The following is a 22135-nucleotide window of genomic DNA, read 5'->3' as shown; positions in this document are numbered from 1 at the left end:
ATTTGCAGAGGGCAACTTTAGATAACTCTCATTTGTTAAACAATCATGCTTGTTACACAGTGGTTAAAAAGGAAGATCGCACACAGAAGGTAGCTGTAATCTTTTATTGGTTTTAGAATTCTGTCCAATTGTATAAATTGAATATATCTCAGAAAGGACTCAAACCACTCCATTAGCCATGAGGTGGAAAAAGATTAAAATTATACCTCTATGAAGAGTACAGCCTTACTTTAGTAACTTAATAACAGAGCTGAAAGGTGCCAAGTTTTCACAGGACTTCATCCACTTCTGCACGTTGGCCGGTGCAGCATTTGTACTACCTGTCTGCTGAAGTGCACACCATGCGACAACGTCTGCCACAGTGAGTTCATTTCCCACCAACCACGGTGTCTTGCCCAGGGCAGCATTCATAGATCGTAAGACTGCTCCTCTCTCTTTACTGCTCCCTTCTTTTAGCTGGAAGATGGCGGTATCAACCCAGCTGTCAATCAGAGTTGAAGTAACTGCATTGTACTTCTGGCCAAAAAGGGAAAAGAGAAATCTAGCAATGTTCCCCTCTCCTTCAATTGGGCACATCGTTTGAATGCTAAACTTCATCTGAGGCTTTGGAACTGAAATCGAGAAAAGAAAAGTGATTACTGCATGGTAAAGAAGCTAAATAAACTGGTAATTTAAAATTTATTTCATTTGTGATGCCAGCCCACTACTAACTTTATGACCAACTTTCAGTTTTCTTAGTCTAAATACTTTAATGCAAGAACCTAGCATAAAATATATAAAAAAAAAAGGGCTCACATTGGACTGAAGTTTGCAAAATCCCTCACCTAATTTATATTCTAATAAATTACTTGTAGAAACTGTATCCACAGGATTTTTGCATAGAGGTGTTTTTCAAACAACCACCTGTTAAATACCATTTGCATTTTAATAGCAGTAATTCAGTTTTCCCATTCTGTTCCCATCACTACATATAGCAAAATGAAAATTCAAGTCCGGACTTGCAAGAAGAGCAAAAAATGTTACCTGCAGGATGTGTCTATCACGTGTCAGCAAAAAGACACCAAAGCATCTGTTTTATAGCACAACTTTCATTTTCTGACCTATTGTAAAGTATTCATCTATAAGATAACTTGTTCTTACCATCCTTCCAGATGAGAGTAAAGCCCAACTGATACTCATGGCGTGGCTGCTTCTTAGTTGGCTCTCCAAAGCATTTCAAGAGGCTTTCTGGCACACTTTTCACTGATGAATGTGTGTGAACAGCTGATAATATTTTATAGTGCTCACAAAGCAGACTGTGTAGTACTAATAATGACAATGGAGGTAGAGAAGGATTTGCATTGATTACGATATCTTTCAGGGCACCATAATCCTGAATGGAAAGCAAAAAAAAAAAGAAAAAAAAATCAGCAGATGAGACATTTTCCCATTAAGAGTCTGAAATACTGGGTTTTTCATTTGACACCAGAATGTACAAAGTCATGCACGTGTGTCTAAAATGCTATGGATATTCAAACAACCCAAGGCTTACTTAAAAGAATTAGACATCTTTCTCCTTCAATAATAATACAATTTAAGAACTTGATCGAGGTAAATTCTAGTCCAACCTGAAGTCAAAATTTCCAGTTAGTAACAAACAAGAAACCAACTGTTGTGATTTCCAGATTAGCCATTCTAGCTTGAATGGTATCAAAATGAGAATGTATATGGTTTTATGTTTATTATGACTTACAGCTTTAGTTTGTATGCCCAAAATAAATTGGTAGTTGTAGGTTATTCATAAGAATGTCTTGTAAATTGAGTTCCGAATGTTTCAAGTTTTAACGCCTCCCTGCCACCCCTGAAGATCTGAGGGCAAAGAAAATACCCATCTTTGTATATGCTGAACTAAACTTACCTTTCCAAGCATCAAATCTAAATCTGCTCCATTTCTTGTCAAAGTAGAACATTCATCAGTTTGAATTACGTTAGTTACATCAAAGTCAGCATCAGGAGTTTGTATCATCTTTGAGAGACCATCGACGGCACTCTTTAGCTCATACAAGCGTTTGAGAATCTCCTCCTGGCGGGACTCGAGTGCTTGAAGTGATGGGTCAACCTCTTCCTACAATATGGGAAAACAAAAATCACAGACGTGTTTAATCAGCTCAGCATCTAAATAGTTTACAGCTTACTTGACAGTAGATTCTGAAAGACTGTAAACACGTTATTCAAATCATAACCGTACATCATGGCATATTAAGGTCCTACATCTACTAGTTGCCTCTCCAGTCTGTATGAATGTGGTGAGACGGGTTATATCTTCTTTAAACAAATCAGTGAAATCTGTTTAATGTATTTTTTTTTTAAACTGTTAGCTACAGTGAACCAAAATCTAGTAAAAATTTGAGAACTATAGAAGAATCATGGAAGTATAGACACTTAGTTAGCAGCAATGAGCTCATTTAACAACCTGAAAAGCCAAAATTTGCTTGTCAGGATATCCTTCAGCCTAGTTAATTAAACTGATGAAGCTTGTGTTGAGGCTGCCAAACAAGGACACTTCCTGTCTGTTCACGTGGTTAATAAAAGCCAAGGAAAGCTGCAGGTTTAGATGGGTGGTACCCTGTATGAGACTGCTCTTTGTTTCAGAGAACATAAACTTATGAGGAAAAAAATAAATCAAAACCCATGGACTTGCTATATCCTAATCTCAATACGTCTTTCTGTTATCTCAGTTTCCGCCTAAAAGTCTCCCATCTCACAACGCAACCTCTTTAAAAGACGAGGAATACATTTCTAATACATTTCTGTGGGAGGCTTTAAGTCTACAGCCTTACAGTACTGTTAAGAAAAATCTGTATGGAGGTAATCAATTTCTAACCCTCCTGAATACAGCCATTAAAGAAACCCGACCTATCGACCAGACTTCATCTTTCAGGCTAATGGATAAAGAGATAAGAAACAAGGTATCGAAGCATGATCTTGCCACCAGCTTACACACTATTCTCATAGAGAACATGCTGAGACATTTCTTTAAGTGAATGGGTTTTGGCAAGCACACAATTATATGAGATAAAACCCGGTCTCGGAGGAGGCTGGTGGTTAGTCCATGGCTGTTGGAATGCTAAGCATGCTAGTGAGGGTTTCTGTTAAGATCTGCCCCCCGAGCTTAGTCCTCTTCAGGGCTCCCACTGGCGAGCTGTGTGCTCTGAAAGACACAGTGCCGTCGGGCTGAGCCGGGCCATGGGTGCTGAGAAATTCACGGCACTTCTGACAGAGCTGAGGGGATGGAGCCAAGCAGATTAACGAAGCGCTTGGCGTTTCATTGCAACCGTTCAGTACTCAATGGGGCTTATAAAAAAAAGAGATGGAGAACAACTTGCTCAATGAGATATTGACGGGACGAGGGGGAACGGCGTTAAACTAAAAGAGGGGAGAGTTAGATTCGAGGTTAGGAGGCAATTCTTCCCTCAGAGTGTGGCGAGGCACTGGCACAGGCTGCCCAGAGAGGCTGCGGCTGCCTCATCCCTCGGGGTGTTCCCGGCCAGGCTGGGCGAGGCCGTGGGCACCCTGATGCGGTGGGAGGTGTCCCTGGTGGCGGTGGAGCTGGGCGACCCCGAGGTCCCTCCCAGGGTTCCCCGGCTCCGTGACTCGGCTGCCGGAGGGAGCAGGGGCCGGCACCACAGAGGGGCCTCAGCCCCGCCCGGCCGCTTAGAACCGGCCCGACCAGCCCCAAAGAAAAATAAAAAGAAAAAGAAAAGCAACCCAAAAAAAGAGAAAACGACCCCAAAATACAGAAAGCGTCCCCCAAAGCAAGAAAGACCCAAAAAAGAGCCGGAGCCGAGGCGCAGCCGGCGACAGCCCCGTGGGGCCGCGCCCGAGCCGCGCGTGAGGGGGGCTCGGCGGCGGCCTCGCTCCTACCTGCGGGGACTGTGAGGCGGCGGGGCGGTGCAGGCAGGGCAGGCGGTACATGCAGCTCGGCAGCTGCTCGGCCCGCAGCGCGCCGGGAGCCCCGTGCAGCGGCTTCACCTTGTACATCGGCATGGCGCCCCCGCACCGCACAGCGCCGCGCCGCGCGGCACCGCCCACCCGCCGCGCCCATTGGGCAGGACTCCTTACTGACAGGCCCGCCATCCAGTGACGGCTTGAGCGCGCCGCGCTTGTTCCTCTCGCCTTCTTTCTATTGGCCGGCGGGAGGGGGGAGCCACCGCGTCAGTCAGCGAGTCGCCGCGGGGAGAACGGCGCCGGTTGCGATTGGGCAGATCTGTCGGCCAACTGCTGGCGAGGAAGGGGCGAAAAGGGGACTAGGATTGGTGGGCGCTTTTCTCCGGCGGCCAATGGCGGGGCCGGGAGGGGGCGGGGCTTCCTGAGGCGAGCGGGGCCGTGGCGAAGGCGGGCGGAGGACGGGGGGGCGCGATGGAGGCGGCGGCGGCGGCGGCGGAGCAGCCCAGGTGAGGGAACGGGCCCGGGCTCGGGCCCCTTGGCCCTCCGTGTGCCCGGAGATGCCGGGAGCCTCGCCCTGCTCCTCCCCGTGCCAGGCCCTGCAGCGGTCGCGGCCTGCTGGGCCCCGCCCCTCCTGGGTCCTGCCGTTCCCCCCAGGACCCCTTCATCCCTTCTCTCTCTTTGCAGCCCGGAGCCCGCCAAGGCCATCAGGGCCATCGACAGCAGGTCCGTGCATCGCATCTGTTCTGGGCAGGTCGTCCTGAACCTCGGCACCGCCGTCAAGGAGCTGGTGGAGAACAGCCTGGACGCTGGAGCTACCAACATCGGTAAGGTGCCTGTCAGCACCTCGTGAGCCCGCCCCGAGATTTGGGATGCGTCTGTTTCCTCGCTGTGAAGTGCGCTTCAGAGTGTGTTGGCAGCGATTTTACCACTCATATACGCAAAGCATTTGTGTTCCTGGGCACCAGTTGAGCTGGTGCAGGCTCAGTTTGTCTGCGCTTCGTCATCTGCAGCCTGTTCTGACCCTAAATCGTTGTGGTGATTGGGCTCTGCTACCTCAAGCTCACAGACCTTTAAGGCAGGACTGCAGTTGCAGCAGTACCAGGATAAGAGCTGTTGCAATGGGGAAAACTTCTGTACGGGCCAAAGCGCGACCTGAAAGTACAGGCAGGCTTGTGCTAGGTTGTGTGACTTTTGACAGATATGAGGACTTTTTGTTGTTGTTAAAACAGTTGTATGGTACAGTTGTATGGTAAAGTTGTTTAAAGGACATAATTAATGCTGAATGTTGCCTATAAATGTATAGAGTTTAAAAACTATTTGTCAAATTTGTAGATATAAAGCTGAAGGATCATGGAACAGAACTGATAGAGGTTTCAGATAATGGAGAAGGAGTGGAAGAAGAAAACTTTGAAGGCTTGAGTAAGTTTAACCTTTTTCATAACTTATATTTGGACATGTTGAAAATATATTTTCAGTATAATTACTACTATGTTGTGTTGTTGTTTTTTACAAATTTCCTATATCTAGTCATTTTTAATGAGTACTTGGCATTTACGTAATGCTTGCATAACATGCTTTGACTTGAGCAAAACTAGAATGAACTTCCTAAGTGCTGTTGTGGTTATAGTTCTTGTCGCTCAGAAGTAGTCTTTGATTTGATTGCTTGTTTAAGTGGAACATAGAATAGATGTAATTATAGAGGAGAACATCCCAGAACTGTTCATGTAGACTTATTCACATTGAGTCATCACTGCTGAAGGAGTCAAACTTTGTGAGAGTGACTGCTTTTGAGAAATGAATTGTGAACTGGAGTAGTTGCTGACCATGTACTGACATTGCATGCTTGACTGTCAAACTTTCCATTTGCTATTTTTAAGTAATGCAGAATGAGAGCAGCCACGATACTGTCTGACAAATGTAACTACCCATTGCAACAGAAATACTCATCTTTTCTCTTTCATGTAGTAGTTAGGGATCTCTTTCACCGTAAGTTATTAGTGAGTAACTTTGTGTGCTCACAGTGTTTATCTGGTAACTAGCAAACTCATTGTTCTGCTGTTCAGGACAGAGAAAGTTGAGTGCTGTCAGAAGCTCAGGTTGTTACCTGGTGACTAGTGCTGTGCTGGTCATGTAGAATGAGTTCTTCCCATCTGTGGTCATGGTGCACAGGCTTATCCCTGCCTGCTGTATACCGTTGCACAGCATGCCTCTGCAGTTTTTTTGAGTTGGCAGCATCTGTGACAGGTACAACAGTGGCAGAAACAGCTCCTGCATGCTGCTCTGAAGCATCTTGTGATGCATGTGTCAATAATGCTGTGTGAATTTCAGGTGTAAGTATGGAATAATAGGTATATCTGAGGATTCTAGAGGGATCTTGTATAGCAGAAAGGAAACGTTGCACATTTAATTATTTTGTCTCTTATTATTTAAATAATGAATAATACAAAAGTTTATTTTGCTTCTTGATATTCATGCAAAACCTACTTGCATAGACCACTGTCACTTTGAAGTGAAATATATATTTTAAATATCTCTTTCCAGCTCTGAAACATTATACATCAAAGATACAAGATTTTTCTGATCTAGTACATGTTGAAACATTTGGGTTTCGAGGTGAAGCTCTCAGCTCACTGTGTGCATTAAGGTATTAACGTTAACCTTCTTACTAGTAAAACATTACTGTACTCAAAAATGACTGAAGCCAACTTTTCAGCTTACCATTATTGATAAATTGAGGCTTTGGGAACTTGCAGTTACTTGAGGTAAGCTCCATTCTGAGTAGTAGGTTGCATGACATCCTGAGGTTCTTTCCATCCAAAATTATTCTAAGCATCTGAATGGTCCTTTTATGTACAAAATTTAGCATTACTTCAGTATGCAAGGCTCTCCAGGATGCAATTGTGTATTTGCAAAAGCCTTTGGTACCCTGATGTTATACCTAAGTGCTGCTTGCTAGACTGCAGTTACTGCAATTCATTAAAAATGCATTTAAACTCCTCCAAGAGAAGCTGTGTTTGAAATAGCACAGCTTTTTTTGCAACAAGAATGTTATGCTGTTGTGTGTTAGTATGACAAATGTAGTGTCCTACCAAAACAGATTTTAACTTTGCATTTTATGAGAAGAATGAAAGGGATAAAAACGTTTGTGTTGTAGCTAGGAAAATGTTACACTACTCTTCAGTTATATTTTAAGTTGGTTGTGGTGAAAACTTAACTATGATTAAAAATACATAAATGTTTTCTGTGCTTGATGAGGTTGTAAGGAATAGTCAGTAATTCTGTTGCCTTCTTCCCTCCTTCAGTGAGGTTTCTATTTTTACCTGCCATAAATCTGCAAAGGTTGGGACTCGTTTGGTATTTGACCACAATGGTAAAATTACTCAGAAAACTCCATATCCGCGACAACAAGGAACAACTGTTAACATACAGCAGTTGTTTTATACTTTGCCGGTACGACATAAAGAATTTCAAAGAAACATTAAAAAGGTAGGTTAGATCAGAAATTACTAATTTAAGACTGTCTTACCTCAGATTTCTTCACTGCTGAATAATGTTCAGTTCTGATATTGTCAGATTGTTTCATGCCTGTCTTACATCTTCATATAATAAGCAGTGTTCCCATATACTCTCCTCTTCCGTTTTGCAATGAATAGTTTTAGAGATGCAGTCTCAAATTTCCGTGTGCTGAAAAGAAACAACAACACGATCACTTTGTTTTTTTTAAATCAGGGAATGCTGTGATAAAAATGACTGAATATCAATCTTGTAAATATGACATAGGTTAATAAAAAATGTATGACTATTTGCACACATCTATTTTTCATATATATATATACACATACATTTAGCTTGTAACAATTAAAGAAAATCTGACACTCCCTCTTTTGGACACAATAAAGTCTCTGTTGCATGCAAATATTGAAAGTGTTATACAATTTTGTTTTAAAAAGGCATTTTGTATAAGTGTGAACTTTCTTTTTTCTTTAATAGGAATATGCAAAAATGGTCCAGATATTGCAAGCATACTGTATTATTTCGAAAGGAGTGCGGATTAATTGCACTAATCAGGTCGGCCAAGGGAAAAAAAGCTCTGTGGTATCCACTACTGGAAGTCCTAGTTTAAAGGAAAACATTGGAGCAGTATTTGGGCAAAAACAGGTATTACATGCTACTGAAAAGGGAGGTAATGTAGTTAGAGAGATGTAGTTTTAAGGCCTCATTAAAATAGAGGGGATGCAGGAAACCTTTAAAAGACATAAAAGGATGAAGCTTGTGTTGACTTCTAGCACACCCTACAGGTTGAAGAAAGGGAAACAGTGCAGCCTTTACAGTTCACCTGAAGTTTCTATATCTAAGAGGAACTGTGTTTTGATGGATGAGAAATGATTTAGGAGATAAGGTTAATGCTTAATAGCTCTGAAGACAGTTTTATGAGTTGTTCTGACAGAAAGCCTCTGAAGGTCCATGATTTGTGCTTTCAAAAAACAGAATGGACATCAAGGTCTATTGCAAGAGCAAGCAATTAAAAAAATAATCCTAAAAATAGTTGTGATGTGACAGTCTTACTGGGAAAACTGAGGCAATGCCTGCCTCATAAACCTTTAAATGGATGTTGCAATCAGCCCCTGTAGAAATATGGACTCTGATGCTTTCTAAATAATAGCTATAAAAATAATTGTTAGCATCTAGAAGGAAGCAAAAAGGAAAGAAACTCAAAGCACCCTTTCTAGAACCATATCCTACAACTACCAGGAATATTGAGTGCTTGATAGCTGCCTTCTGGTTGTTAAGCCCTTCTACCCTTCAGAGTGCTCTTGCAGTTTTCAAAGCCTGTTCATGCTATCACTGAAAGATTAGACAAAAGATGTAACTTTGTCTTGCCAGATAGCAAAAGCGTAGCTGAAAATTCAGTGTTACCTGAGTAGAATATATTGATTATAACCTGGTTATGTAATATTGAGTATGTGAATGTAAAATCAGTAGGAGGTGTTGTAATGACAGGAAAAAAAAATAGTGCCACGATTGGGAAAATGTGTCCCTTCATCTGTTAGGTAATTTGTGATTCAAATAGCACATATTTTCTAGTAGTTTTATTGTTCTTTCAGAAGAAACTTCTATTACCCTTCTTGCCTTTTTATTTTGCATAAAACTTGTTTAGGTAATGTGTAGGTAGCTGGAGATTCCAACTTCGGTCAATCATTTTGTTTTTCTATGTGCCTTTTAAAGTAAGGGTCTGTTAAACAAGTAAGACATAGAACAGTTTGGGTTGGAAGGGACCTTAAGGGATATCTAATTTTAACACCATGCCATGGGTGGGGACACCTACTACTAGACCAGGTTGCTCAAAACCCCATCCAGCCTGGCCTTAAACGCTTCCATGACAAAGACTTTGTAATGGCCAGGTTATTTTAAAGGGGCAACAAGTTTCTCCGAAGTCAAAATATTTTACTGCTCCTTGTGCAGTAAGAGGGGATGGGGCTTCCACAGCTTCTCTAGGCAGCCTGTTCCAGTGCCTTACCACCCTCTTAGTAAAGAACTTCTTCCTAATGTCTAATCTAAATCTGTCCTTAAATGTAGCAATACCTTCAGCACTCATCAGGAGTGTTACTGTCTTCTGCTAGGCTAGATTTGGGTTTTGGGTAATCTGAATGAGTCAACTTGAAAAGAAATACCCTTTTATCAAATGGAGTTTAAAGTTAATAAATAGTAATAGAAGAAATTTAATTTTTTTTTTTTTTTAGTTGCAGAGCCTCATCCCTTTTGTTCAGCTACCCCCTAATGAAGCTGTTTGTGAAGAATATGGACTTAACGCTACCAACATGCCACAAAATCTTTATAGGTAATTAGAGAAGTATAAAGCAGTGTTGCCAGTGGCATTTGAGCATAATCCTAAATAAAAAAATAAATAAAAATGCAGTTAACAGTACTAAAAATAACTAAGAACAGCATAGTAGGTATTAGTATACAGTTTGGGAAACAGCATCACTTGATTTAAAAAGATAACTCAGGGCAGGACTAAGATGTTGACAGTCAGATGAGAGGGAATAGCGGAACTGCTATCCCTTGTGACCCATCTAGTTTTATATTACTGTAATCTGCTGAATGTCATCTATGAAGGTGCTCTGAGTAGTTGCATACATGAGTTGTATCCATGCTTTACACCTGTATTTCATCAGTAATGTTACTGAGAAATAGTATGAAATGAATGTGAATCAGTTTACGTAAGTAAATTACCCTTTACTTAAAGTGTATTTTCCACCCTCACTATAGCTGAAGTTGACAGATAGATGCATCAATATCTGACCAATGCCAGTTCACAATTGACCTCTCTTCTGCTTTCAGAGCAGAAAAATTACAAATGCCACTTTTTTTTTTTTTAAATCAGACAATAACTTGTTCAAATGTCTGATGACTTTTTGAGCTGAACATCAAGCCTTTGTTAGATAAGGAACTGGGAGAGGACAATAAGTATGCATACTTGCTGATGCTGTGTAATAGGGTTTCTTTTAGCAGTTTATAAAACACTTTTCCCTGAAATACGCTCCAACTCAGAAAAATTTCTTTTGTTTTCCTCCTCCATTTTACCTTACTGTTATATTCTTATTCAACAGTATTACAGGCTTCATTTCTCGTTGTGATCATGGTGTTGGAAGGAGTGCAACAGACAGACAATTTTTCTTTATCAACCAACGTCCATGTGATCCAGCAAAGGTGATTTTTTTTTTTTTTTTTTTTTCTGAATTGTATAAGATAAGGTTTAGAACATTTGTTGTTTTGTGGGGGGTTAAATAGCATTCTGGTTTGAAAGACAAGATAACAGTACTAGTTTTAATTGATTTTCCACCCCTGCAGGTTGTCAAGGTTGTGAATGAAGTTTATCACATGTACAATAAACACCAGTATCCTTTTATCGTCCTTAACATTTGTGTGGATTCTGGTGAGTTATGAATAATTTTCAGTAACTTCTGTAAAGGCTAAAACTTCATTGAGGAATAAATCATACTTATTTAAAGAATATCTCAGTTATTTAGAAAACCGCCCCTGGGGGTGTTTAAGGAAAGGTTGGATGTGGTGCTTAGGGACATGGTTTAGTGGGTGACATTGGTGGTAGGGGGATGGTTGGACCAGATGAGCTTGGAGGGCTTTTCCAACCTTAACTTTCTGCAATTAAATTGTTTTTTGATCTATATTTGGTGAGGATGGAGTCTAGCTGTGGTTCTACTTTTTCTCTACAGACTCTACATGACTGAAGTAACTTCTTAATGAATGAGAAAAAAAGCTATCTTGTATTTAAGCTAACCACAAGATTACGTCACAAGATTATGTTACTATGCAGAATTAGCTTCTGCTTTGTTTGCTAGAATGTTGAAAAAAATAATTTGCAGATATACTTTGAATGTTAACTGGTTTTGTTTTCAATCCTGTGAAACAAAAATGGAGGGCAAAACTGCAGGGAACTTTGAACCAAGGGCGGAAGAAACGCTTATTTTTCCATCTATAATATGGTTGTCTTTCTTTTGATTTTTAGAATGTGTTGACATCAACGTTACTCCAGACAAAAGGCAAATTTTACTTCAGGAGGAAAAAATTTTATTAGCAATTTTAAAAACTTCTCTGATGGAAATGTTTGGTAGTGACCTTAACAAGCTGAACGTCAATCAGAAATTTCTGGATATTTCAGGTGGGACACAAAATGTGAAAGTCTCACGTATGATATATGGTAGAGAATTGAAAAATGTGTTTTAAACCCAAAGAAGAAATTACAGAAAGTTTCTGCTTTTTAATTAACATGCCTTTCAGGGCAGATTTTTTCATGTGTTGCTTATGCTAAAATATTATATAATAAAAGAAGACAGAAAGTTATTAATACAATACGATTTTTAGTCACCTGTATGGGGAAAAGATTAACACAAAATTAATTGATGTCTGAAAGAATTCTCACAAAATACTGGGAAGAGATTTGTTTTCCTCCCAGAAGAAGAGAGAAAGAATTTATATTTATGTGTTGTTGTTGCTATTTATTTATTTATTTATTTTAAATGGTTTTATTAGGCAACTTGAAGAAAACACTTCCTGAAGAGACAGAAAAGCCTCGGAAAGAAATGCTGCTGGATTCTGAAACTGAAAATGCAAGCAGTGGGGGAAAAAGAATGACTCTTGCCAGATTAAGGGAATCGTTCTCTCTCCACCAAACAGAGAGTAATTTTCAAAGCCCTAAAAGGGCAAAACAGCAGCACAGCTCCCCTAGACAACTGTCACTTGATGCTGTTTTGAGTACTATAAAGACTCGAAAGACTGCCTTGAGTGAGGAATCTGAGAGTTGTCATGAGACAGAGTCAAAGATGTCAATTCCAAACAGATGTTTGAGAAAATTAGAAGACAATACAGATTCTGGATTCTGTAGCACCTCTGAATCAGATGTTGGATATAATACAACAGAAGCTGGGAGCTGCGTCAATAGTGAAAGTGTAATTAATCCTCCTGAAGAAGAATTCTCTAGCTCAGAAGAACAACTTCAAAGTGAGTGTCCTAAAACGGCTGGACATAGTGAGATATCATTGGAATGTGATGTTCAAGTCTTGGGCACTGAACATAAGTTAAATCGCATGAATGACTGGAATAATCAAAGTAACTTATCTCTGGAAGCCAGTAATTCTTCCCCGAGAGGAAAATGTTTTAAAAGTGAGTCAGGTGACTTCAAGGCAGGTGTACATCCTGAAGTGAAGAATACTAAAAACTACATGCCAACTGTTGATGTACTGGTGGAAGTTAAAAAGAAAACTGTGCCACTTGAGTTCTCTATGAAGGTTTTAGCGGAACGGGTAAGAAAAGTAATGCAGCAACAACGGAAAAGTACAGAAAAACAGAATTACAGAAGATTTAGAGCAAAAATTAGTCCTGGAGAAAATAAAGTAGCAGAAGATGAATTAAGAAAAGAGATCAGGTATTTTAACCTTCTTAACATGTATTCATGAATTAACAAAATACATTTAAGGGAAAAGATAAAGACTGTCTTGTGTGGGGAGGTGGAAGGGATGCTTAAATCTACTTTCTAATTTTGGGGATCTCTTATCTAGCTTATGCCATTAAAACATCGTTCTTGCAAGAGTGACAGAGGTCTGCAGCTGTTTGAACTAAGTGCAAGCAGAATGTGGAAAAAAAAAAAAAAAACACTAAAAAGGCAACAAATCTCAGATGTGACTTGGCTAAGATATGTAATTTTCAGAGGAATGCCAAATTTCGTGACAGATAACACTTAAATAGATTCCACAACTCATATTTCTCCCTCATGTGAATTTAAAATTCAGTGATTCAGTGTCTGTGAAAATAAGTTTTGCTCAGATGGTCACTGGTGAGTAACAGTGTATGATTTGTGAACTTTGATTTTAAGAAAAAGGTATTAACAAAGCCTTCTTGTAGCAAGAAAGTGGCAAGTATGTGCTACCTTACAGTGTTATCCAATTAGACTATCACCATACTGCCTGTTTATAATTTTATTACTGCTAGTGGCTGTATTTGTAATAGGAAGAATGCTGATCAAGTCCTGTTTTAAGGATGGATTGTGCTGTGCCCGGAATGGCATCATCAGTCAGTGCCAGATTCCAGATCACCATTTTCTTTTTTCCTGTTCATATCCTGCTTAAATTACAATTGTATTTATTTTTGCTTTAAATGTAAAGTGTGTTCTGCAGGGGAGATAAAGATGTTTTGAAGTTTTACACTGACATGGTCATTGATGTGGTTTGACTTGTAATCTGTTCATATTTTCTATTTACAGTAAAGAAATGTTTGCAAAAATGGAGATCATTGGCCAGTTCAATTTAGGGTTTATAATAGCAAAGTTGAATTCTGATCTTTTCATAATTGACCAACATGCTACTGATGAGAAGTACAACTTTGAGATGTTACAACAACACACAGTTCTTCAAGGTCAGAAGCTGATAGCGTAAGTATTTTCATTGTTTATTTTAACAATTTTATAAGTTTAATTTGATGTTTTTGAAAGGTATCTATGATTATACTTACGGAGTATTTCACACTTCAAACTACTTACAACAAAAGCTATTTTTATGTTCAGTGTTCCAAAGAGTCAACCTTCACACAGAGTTACAACTAAATTCCACAGATATTCATAGCTATGCAGCAAGTCAGTGGTCAAACAGATTTCACGGCAGGATTACATGTTAATTTTGTAAGCCTGGTCATGTAGTGAAGATAGGGGAGACAGCTATAGCACCAAGGAGTGCTGCCCAGTTCATTTTATTCTGTTAAGTAACACTTGGAAACAAAGCGTTCTGCTCAGTAGTGAGATTTTTTTTTCAAAGCAAAATGAAATGTTCTGTTGGAGAGCCCTGTGTTGCTATCCCTACCTTAAGCAGCGTTTACTATGTACCTATGCAATACTGTATTTTTCTCTTTCAGGCCTCAGAATCTCAACTTAACTGCTGTAAATGAAACAGTATTGATTGAAAACCTAGAAATATTCAGAAAAAATGGGTTTGATTTTGTGATAAATGAAGACGGTGAGTTTGTGTCAGAATTACTGGAAGTAAGGAAGTTCTATGGCTTCATTCCCATTCTTATGCAAGAATCCTTTTAGCCAGAAACATTAAAATAATGTATTATTGTATACAGGCTTTTTTTCTTAAGACATCGTTCTATGATGTTTTTGCACTATTTAACAGAACAATGTAGAATATTTATCTCACCGTTTTTTTAAAGTTGCTGGAGACTCTTTGGCATCACTGTTTGGCTTTATGACAGGATGTGTATTTTCTGAATGTGTCACGCTAAAATCATTTTGCTTTATTATTACACCTGTGGGTCCCAGCAAGGTTAGATACAGGCAAATGGTAAATCTAGTAATTTTAAACTATTAGATAGTGTTGGTAAATAATGTTCTTTGGTTTTCTTTGTAGCATTAACTTGCTATGGATTTCTGATCAAATTGCATAAACCGCAAGCTCCTTATTTTTCTTATACATGTGTTATGTAACTTGCTTTACATCTCAGATCTTTATTGGGAAGGATTGTGAAAGTATTGTATGTTACCACTTTGGTATTTGGGAAGTCACTACAGATATTTCCCTATTTTTCACTTCAGAATCTCCAATTTTTGCCTGAAATGCTATTAATTATTATTCTTTTACTAACAAACAAAAATCCTTATTATTTTTTAGTCACATAACCTCAAAACACCTTCATAAATCATTTGCTCTTTGAAATTGAAGGGTTTGTCAGAAATCAGATCTATCTGATTTTAAGTTTGCAAACAATTCTTGGTTAATGTTAAAAACAAAGGCATGTCTGCTATAGTCATTGCTTTGGTTAGCTAATAACATCCCATCAAAAGACTAAATTTAAATTTTGTCATATATAAAGAATACAGTAACATATCAAAGTAGTTTCTCAATGTTTCTCTCAAGAAAAAATAATGTCCTGTAATGCTGTTTCTTTATTAATTATTGCAAATCTTTCAGCTCCTGTAACTCAGAGAGTGAAGTTAATATCTTTGCCAACAAGCAAAAATTGGACTTTTGGTCCACAAGACATAGATGAGCTGATCTTCATGTTAAGTGACTGTCCCGGAGTCATGTGTAGACCCTCCAGGGTCAGACAGATGTTTGCTTCTCGAGCTTGCAGAAAATCTGTAAGTATAAAGCACTTGATGTTTATTTTCAAGTAAATACTGTATTTTCTATTGGATTATAATGTGGCTGTATCTGCATATGTCTTGCAAGAGAAGTTTATTTACTGCTAGGTGTCAGCAGCCAACGTCCTTCATTTTACTCCTTGTCTTTGTATAGTGAAACTTGGGAAGAATCCTGGTAATTCTTTATTCTGGTTCAAACTAGTGCAGTGATGAACAACATATTTGTTTCTATTTTGTCTTTTTGTAGGTCTTTAATGCTTTGCACAGTATTTTACTTGCTGTAGTAGTGGGAGTACTGCTCTTATCTGTATGTCAGTTGTCAATATGGAGTAAGCTTTTCTTTTTGCATTTATTTTCAGGTGATGATTGGAACTGCACTGAACATACAGGAGATGAGAAAACTGATCACCCATATGGGTGAGATTGAGCATCCCTGGAACTGCCCCCATGGAAGGCCTACCATGAGACACATAGTCAGCCTAGACTTGATTTCATCAGAATAACAGTCAGTTGCTGTTTATTAACACTTTCAATTTTAATAACTTGGCAATATTTCAACCTTTTATCATGGTTCTCTTATTTTGACTAAAAATCATTTTAGCCAGTGTGCAAATTTGAAAATAGCACTTAAAAACATTCAGCAGGGTTTCATTATCAACGATATCTACATACTGGAATTCATGTGTAAATAACATCTTTTATTGTGATTTGCCTTCTGTATTACTTTTGTAATCAAGATTTTTTAAATAAATATTTATATATAAAGAGCAAGAGTGGGTGACCCTCAGTTGTAGCAAATACAGTGATTAAGTGTAACGTTAAGTCTAGTAATGCCATAAAACATAAAATTATCATATACAGGATGTACAAACAGATCATTTAAAGAAAATGTAAATGATCTGCAAGGGAAATACAATTGTTTTTTACTTACACTAAAGCTGGTTTTCATTGGATAATTACTTCAAGCATTAATATTGCATTTAACGATTAACTTACTGGCATCGCTGGTTAATGTTCAAAAAGAATAACTTATCCAGCATATTTACTTTTAATTAGCATTGTTCCCATTCATATCTCAAACACTTTTTTTTCAAGAACAGTGCTTGTTTTTCAGAGAATTAACACACTAAAAACTGTTTCACCGGGCAAGGGGGAGGAGTATTACAAGTCAGACCAAATCTTCTCTTACTAGAATCACAGTAATTAGAAAATTGTCATATTAAAAACAACTAAAAAGGTCATTGACTTCCATAGGACTAAGATTTGACATAGGGGGACTTTTTTTATTTTTTACTGTTCTTTTTTTATGGAGCGCTGTGGCTGTCATGGTGGAGCTGTCCTGGTGCAGGTCAGCATCTCCTGCTTCTCTCAGCTTTGTGGCTTTGGGCGCACACAGAGACCATATCCAAATGTCTATAGCTGTCTTGCGTTTGAGTGTGAATGTGCCAAGTACCATAAATACACTATCTATGGAACGAGTTCAACATCTGCTAACGGGTAGTTTTAATCCATGATTTCACAAAGTAAAATAAACCCAAGGCAAAGCGGTTTCCCTCGCGGCCCACGTTAAGGCAGTAACCACCGACTCCGGCCCTACAGCGAGCACAAAGACAGGCTCCCCTCAGCGCCGGACGAGGGGGCGAACGCACCCCTGAGGGCGGCACGGGGCGGGCCCGCTCTGGGCTTTTCCCCGGGCGGCGGCGGGGCCTCGGGGCCGGGCTGGGCGCCGCAGTTGCTACGGCTACGGCAGCCCCGGCCAAGCGGCGGCTGCGCGGGAGCGGGCGGCGGCCGTGAGGCGGCGGCGGCCGGGGGGCCCCCGCGGCTCTGCCCGTGCTCCGGGGGCTGCACCCGGTCGCTATTTCGCTCTCGCTCGGGTCTTCCGCGCAGCCTGGGCACAATTGTTGTGATAGTGCCTGGGGGGTTCAGGCGCTTGCTGGAGCCAGGCTGTGGTGAGAACATGGCGGGTGTTTGAGGCTGGCTCTGTCGGTTCCCACCGCTGCAAAATGCGGGGTTGATTCTTGTATTACAGAGCAGCGGTGGCCCGTCTGTGAAAAGAGTGGGATTTTTTATTTTCTCGTTTATTTATTTATTTATTTATTTATTTATTTATTTTATGACTGGGGAAGCTGTCCCAAGACATTCGTGTAACAACTGGCAGAATAGCCTGTTTTTTCATAAGCTCTAATTACTGTATGGTTATAGTATGTTGTGGTTGTGTGCAATTCAACAAAAGTAGTTTAAAATCCAAAATATTATTGCAACCGTAACTTCAAAGAAGCCCACCAAACTGCCCTCTTTCTACATGATTAAATCTAGACCCTAAAACTCCCGTAGTAAAGATGGACACCTCTCTGCATAGCAAAAATTGGTCTACTAATGATAGTGTTTTGTCAGTATTTGATGGATTTCATAGAGGCAGACATTGGTTCTGGTTAACCCTGCAGTCTGACTACCGCAAGCTGAAAACACTTCTTTGAGGAATTACTCTTATTACAGCACTGATTTTAAATACCTGTATGAATATGTGTATGTATTTAAGTGAATATATTTAAGGATAGATTTATAATTTTTTAATGTAGTTACCTGTGTTGTTTGTTTTTTTTTTTGCATCAGACTTGGGGAAAGATCTTTGTATGAGAAGACAGTAGGTACTTGGGAGGATAATAGATGTTGAGGCAATTCAGTAGTTATGGCAAAAGATAAGAAGAAAGATGTCAAGAAGTCAGAAAGGTCTGTACGTTCTTCTATCGCTGAACAAGATGCCAGAACTGAGAGTAGTTCAACAAAGCTAACAGATTTGCAGGAAGCACAGACAGGTGCAGCAGTATCAGACAAAGAACCAGAGGAGGTAGAAGAACATCCGGTCCAAAATGTTCCCCAATACTATGAGGAGCCTGTTCTTACTCAGCTTATTGTAAAAAGGTATGGTTGTTACAGTTAAATTGGGAATTCTCATTTAAGTATCTGTGGTGTACAGTGATACATATTTTTGTCATACAAATACGAATCATATCCCTGATTTGAGGCAGCATATGAGTTTATTCAGATCTGGTAGCCTTGACACCCTATAAAAGTGATACACATAGAAATTCTACTGCTTTCTTGGATCCTAGAGTGTTGCTGGCACTCGCTGCTTGCCAGAAGTCTCATTCTTTAAGCTTTGTTCAGGCGTGGTGAAGTTTAGTCTAAATACACTGACATGTAGAAAAAATTTACCCACATCCCTTAATTTTCGGTTGTTGCTGCCTTTTAATGTGTAGGGCTGTTCATATCCCTTAGAAATACCCTGAACTGAGGGATCCAGGTGAATCCATTGTATAACAAATACTTTTGTCGTTCAAGGGAACTGTATGTAATGTTTCACATATTCACCAGGTTGCCTGGTTGTAAGCTAATAAATGCTGCCAGTATGATTTTATTTTATTTATTTTTTAATTGAAAATAATTTGGGTCTGTGGCAACACAGTAATTATGTGAAATACTACAGGGAGGATTATGAAAACTGGAAATTTTGTAGGTCTATTTTCTACACAAGATACAACAACTGACCTGTGTTCAAACCATGGTAAAACAAAAGTCATTTATTGTATGTCTGCCATGATTTAGGTGTATTGATGACTTGAAACGTTCATCTTTAGTTTGTTTTCCTTGTAGCTATGAAGGTGAAAAAGTCCATGGACTGTATGAGGGTGAAGGTGTTGCATATTTTGAAGGAGGAAACATGTATAAGGTGGGTGTATAAATTAAAAAATTAGTAGCGATGGATCAACTTATTTTTCTAGATCAAACAGATCGTTTCTCTTAATGTAGGTGGAGGTTGAGTGCTTAAAATGTGTAAGCATTGAAAACTCTGTTGGTTTCTGGCATTAAAACTTAATTGGCAACTAGTAGTTGGAGGGAGTTTAATATGCTATTATTATTAAATTTTATAGTCACTGTAGGCTTCAGTTGTGGTTGGAATAAATTTGCAAACAATACTGTTCTTTTCTTTTTAAAGGGCATGTTTTCTGAAGGGTTTATGCATGGACAAGGGACTTATACATGGGCCGATGGAGTGAAGTATGAGGTAAAGTGCGTTATACCTTGTGACTGAACACTGTTACAGCCGATTAGATGTGTAAATTCAAGGGAAGTAGTTACATTACAGTAATTGGTACAATATAGGTTGCAACTGCAGAACTGCGGTAATGACTTCAGCCATAAATCTGAGTCCTTAGAGTTGGTTATATCTTCCTTGTGTTAACAAGGAACAGTCAGTCAAATGCCTTAGTTTTTTAAATGTTGTAATTTAATCTTTTAGGGAACATTTGTTAAGAATGTGCAGATGTTTAATGGATGCTATACATGGAATGATGGCAGCTATTATGAAGGATCGATCGAGAATGGACTTAGGCATGGATTTGGCTTTTTCAGGAGCAGTACCCATCCAGTTTCTTATATTGGTTACTGGTATAAAGGCAAAAGACATGGAAAGGTAAATAAAAACACCAAAAAAGAGCATAGTTTTGGGTGTGTGCCTTCTAGAACATAATCCACTCTTGTGCAGGGATTTCCCAGAAATGTTTTGTATCATTGCATGGTCTTATCCTACATAGAGATTCCCTTCTTTTTTTTGTTAGGACCATTTCTGAGGTTGTGAATAGTAATTAAAACAACTGCGTTGGGATCTTGTTTGTAGTAGAAGGGATGAGTAGTCTGCCAAAAGAGTAATTGGTCTGTTGTGTGTTCTGTTAATCCTTAAGACTGTTCCAATTAGATGATGACAAAACCAAAATTAATGACTGTATCCGTAGCCACATTCTATCAGCAGTGTGTTACTGCTTTCCACAAAGGATAAAGTGAACCTACCTCCCAGATGTGTTAGACAGACCAAGTGATGTTTTCTAAGTGTAGATGAGTACTTAGGTATTGATGTAAATTGATGGTACTGTTTCTTTCAGGGTACCGTTTATTATGATCGGGAGCACACCTCTTGGTATTCAGGTGACTGGGTAAATAACGTCAAGGAAGGATGGGGAATGAGATGGTAAAAATGATAACACTCCTGTTCTTCATATTTTTTATTTTGCATATTTTATCGTATGTTTTTTCCTATTGTTTAAAGCAGGTGCAAGTGCTGCCATTTCATAGTAGTATGCACTTCCTGCAGTGGAAAAATAACTGTACGAGGTGCTTGACAGTAATAATGTAGACCTCTATGAGTTATGTTTTTATGTTAATGTATTTATACTGATTATTGCCAAAAAGAAAGACTTTAAAGATGAAATCATCCTGAATCAGCTTTAGTAAACCACAAATCAACATTTCAAAACGAACTGAATTGATTTGAACAGATAGAGGTGCTTTCATGAACAAATGAATTATTTGCTCTAGTTATATATAAAATAATATTTTTATTAGTTATGACAGAGACTCTTAGGAGAAAAAAAGATCTGGTTAATATTTTTACAATGGTTTATTAGTTAAAATTTGGTAAAGAGTAAGTACAGTCAAACCTGTATATCCATGTCACAGTGAGCCAGCTTACAAACTAACACTAATACTTGACACTAAGAAATGCTAAATTTATTAGCGTTGAGGCTTTGTATAAATTCTGCTTTCATAAGACCCACTCAGAATTCAGTGTGAAATCTTAACATTTTTTTCTTTTTGCAGCTATAAGTCTGGCAATACCTATGAAGGTCAGTGGGAGAAAAATGTACGTCATGGAAGAGGAAGAATGAGGTGGTTGACAGATAATCAAGAGTATATTGGACAGTGGGTGTATGGCATACAGGTATTGATTTCTTCCCCAGCAACCTTTTTAGTTGAACATCTATCCTTCGCTCTGTTCAAACTAGATAGGAAGTTCTGTGCAAGATCAAAGGAGCATGGTATGATCATGCTAGTTGAGATCGAGGAAATATGATGGGTGTTGTAAGTTACTTCTTATGTTTGGAGTATTCCCATTTTTAACTGCTTCTGATTTAATCTTAAAAATCATAATTTAATTTTAAAAACTTTTTTTTATTATTATTAAGAATCTTATTTGCCATTAGAAAAGTTCAATTTTTGTGGCTCTACTTAGCTTGAGATAAGACTTGAGATAAAGCTTGAGATAAGGCCATGACTGTATGTGACAGTTTACTTCTGTCATCTGTAAAATATGAGACTTCACTGCTCCCTCTTGTAAAAGTTTTATGATATAAGATTTCTGGCATTTTTTGTTCCTTCCATATATTATTCTGTTGGAAAAAGAATGGGAGCCACTTCCTCTGTCTTTTTACTCTGCATAAAATTGTCAAGGAATCCAGCTTCTGGAACATCATGGCGCTTTGTGGCATGCTGTTCCTCACCTGGCTGTTCAGCATTACAGTTGAAAGGATTCAGATAGGAAGGATATTTTTAGGAGTCCTGTTGGTAAAGCCTGCTTAAGTATGTGTTCATTTTGTATATCCTCTGAATGCTTTTCCCATGCATATTTGTAGAATATAGTTCTGTGTATGGTTTGAAGTACTACAGCTATTCGCTGTGTGCTTTTATTTGAGAGATTTATCAGTAGCAACTCTTAGAGAT

General features: G+C 39.0%; 3 protein-coding genes across 8 annotated transcripts in view; 2 read left to right on the top strand and 1 right to left on the bottom strand.

Annotated features, from left to right (window-relative positions):
- Positions 1–89: 89 nt before the first annotated feature.
- Positions 90–4075, bottom strand: AIMP2 (aminoacyl tRNA synthetase complex interacting multifunctional protein 2). Its single transcript, XM_035339696.1, has 4 exons — positions 3904–4075; positions 1898–2104; positions 1141–1372; positions 90–611 (listed from the first exon to the last, which is right to left on the bottom strand). The coding sequence occupies exons 1-4, from the start codon at positions 4024–4026 to the stop codon at positions 226–228; spliced, it is 948 nt and encodes a 315-aa protein (XP_035195587.1). The 5' UTR covers positions 4027–4075; the 3' UTR covers positions 90–225.
- Positions 4076–4343: 268 nt separating this feature from the next.
- Positions 4344–16517, top strand: PMS2 (PMS1 homolog 2, mismatch repair system component). The gene is made up of 15 exons (XM_035339686.1): positions 4344–4433; positions 4612–4751; positions 5260–5346; positions 6469–6571; positions 7230–7413; positions 7918–8085; positions 9669–9766; positions 10539–10638; positions 10780–10864; positions 11456–11608; positions 11980–12871; positions 13706–13873; positions 14350–14450; positions 15408–15577; positions 15940–16517. Exons 1-15 carry the CDS (start codon positions 4399–4401, stop codon positions 16081–16083), a joined length of 2628 nt encoding a protein of 875 aa, XP_035195577.1. The 5' UTR covers positions 4344–4398; the 3' UTR covers positions 16084–16517.
- A 316-nt stretch (positions 16518–16833) lies between these two features.
- Positions 16834–22135, top strand: part of LOC118174377 (radial spoke head 10 homolog B2-like) — a 23645-nt gene continuing 18343 nt past the window's right edge. For 2 of the 6 annotated variants that reach the window (XM_035339682.1, XM_035339681.1), the window contains exons 1-7: positions 16836–17529; positions 18194–18502; positions 19235–19310; positions 19578–19646; positions 19881–20054; positions 20521–20606; positions 21236–21356. In XM_035339682.1, the coding sequence (XP_035195573.1) occupies positions 18270–18502; positions 19235–19310; positions 19578–19646; positions 19881–20054; positions 20521–20606; positions 21236–21356 (759 nt within the window). In that variant the 5' untranslated portion in view covers positions 16836–17529; positions 18194–18269. Of the gene's footprint in view, positions 17530–18193; positions 18503–19234; positions 19311–19577; positions 19647–19880; positions 20055–20520; positions 20607–21235; positions 21357–22135 lie in introns of all 6 variants that reach the window. The other 4 variants (XM_035339685.1, XM_035339680.1, XM_035339684.1 and 1 more) reach the window with 4 other exon arrangements.

This window comes from Oxyura jamaicensis, chromosome 14 (genome assembly GCF_011077185.1).
Source record: "Oxyura jamaicensis isolate SHBP4307 breed ruddy duck chromosome 14, BPBGC_Ojam_1.0, whole genome shotgun sequence".
Classification (NCBI taxonomy): Eukaryota; Metazoa; Chordata; class Aves; order Anseriformes; family Anatidae; genus Oxyura; species Oxyura jamaicensis.
Note: the sequence above shows the minus strand (reverse complement) of the source record. Positions and strands in the feature narration are given on the sequence as shown.

Bases quoted from the DNA above. Each gene is read 5' to 3' on its own strand.
- AIMP2 (XM_035339696.1), bottom strand. From the start codon at position 4,026: ATGCCGATGTACAAGGTGAAGCCGCTGCACGGGGCTCCCGGCGCGCTG. The intron at 2,105-3,903 runs GTAGGAGCGAGG...CCCATATTGTAG, and splicing joins CCGCCTCACAGTCCCCGCAG to GAAGAGGTTGACCCATCACT. The intron at 1,373-1,897 runs GTAAGTTTAGTT...CTTTCCATTCAG, and splicing joins TAGATTTGATGCTTGGAAAG to GATTATGGTGCCCTGAAAGA.
- PMS2 (XM_035339686.1), top strand. From the start codon at position 4,399: ATGGAGGCGGCGGCGGCGGCGGCGGAGCAGCCCAG. The intron at 8,086-9,668 runs GTATTACATGCT...TTTTTTTTTTAG, and splicing joins CAGTATTTGGGCAAAAACAG to TTGCAGAGCCTCATCCCTTT. The intron at 14,451-15,407 runs GTGAGTTTGTGT...CAAATCTTTCAG, and splicing joins TTTTGTGATAAATGAAGACG to CTCCTGTAACTCAGAGAGTG.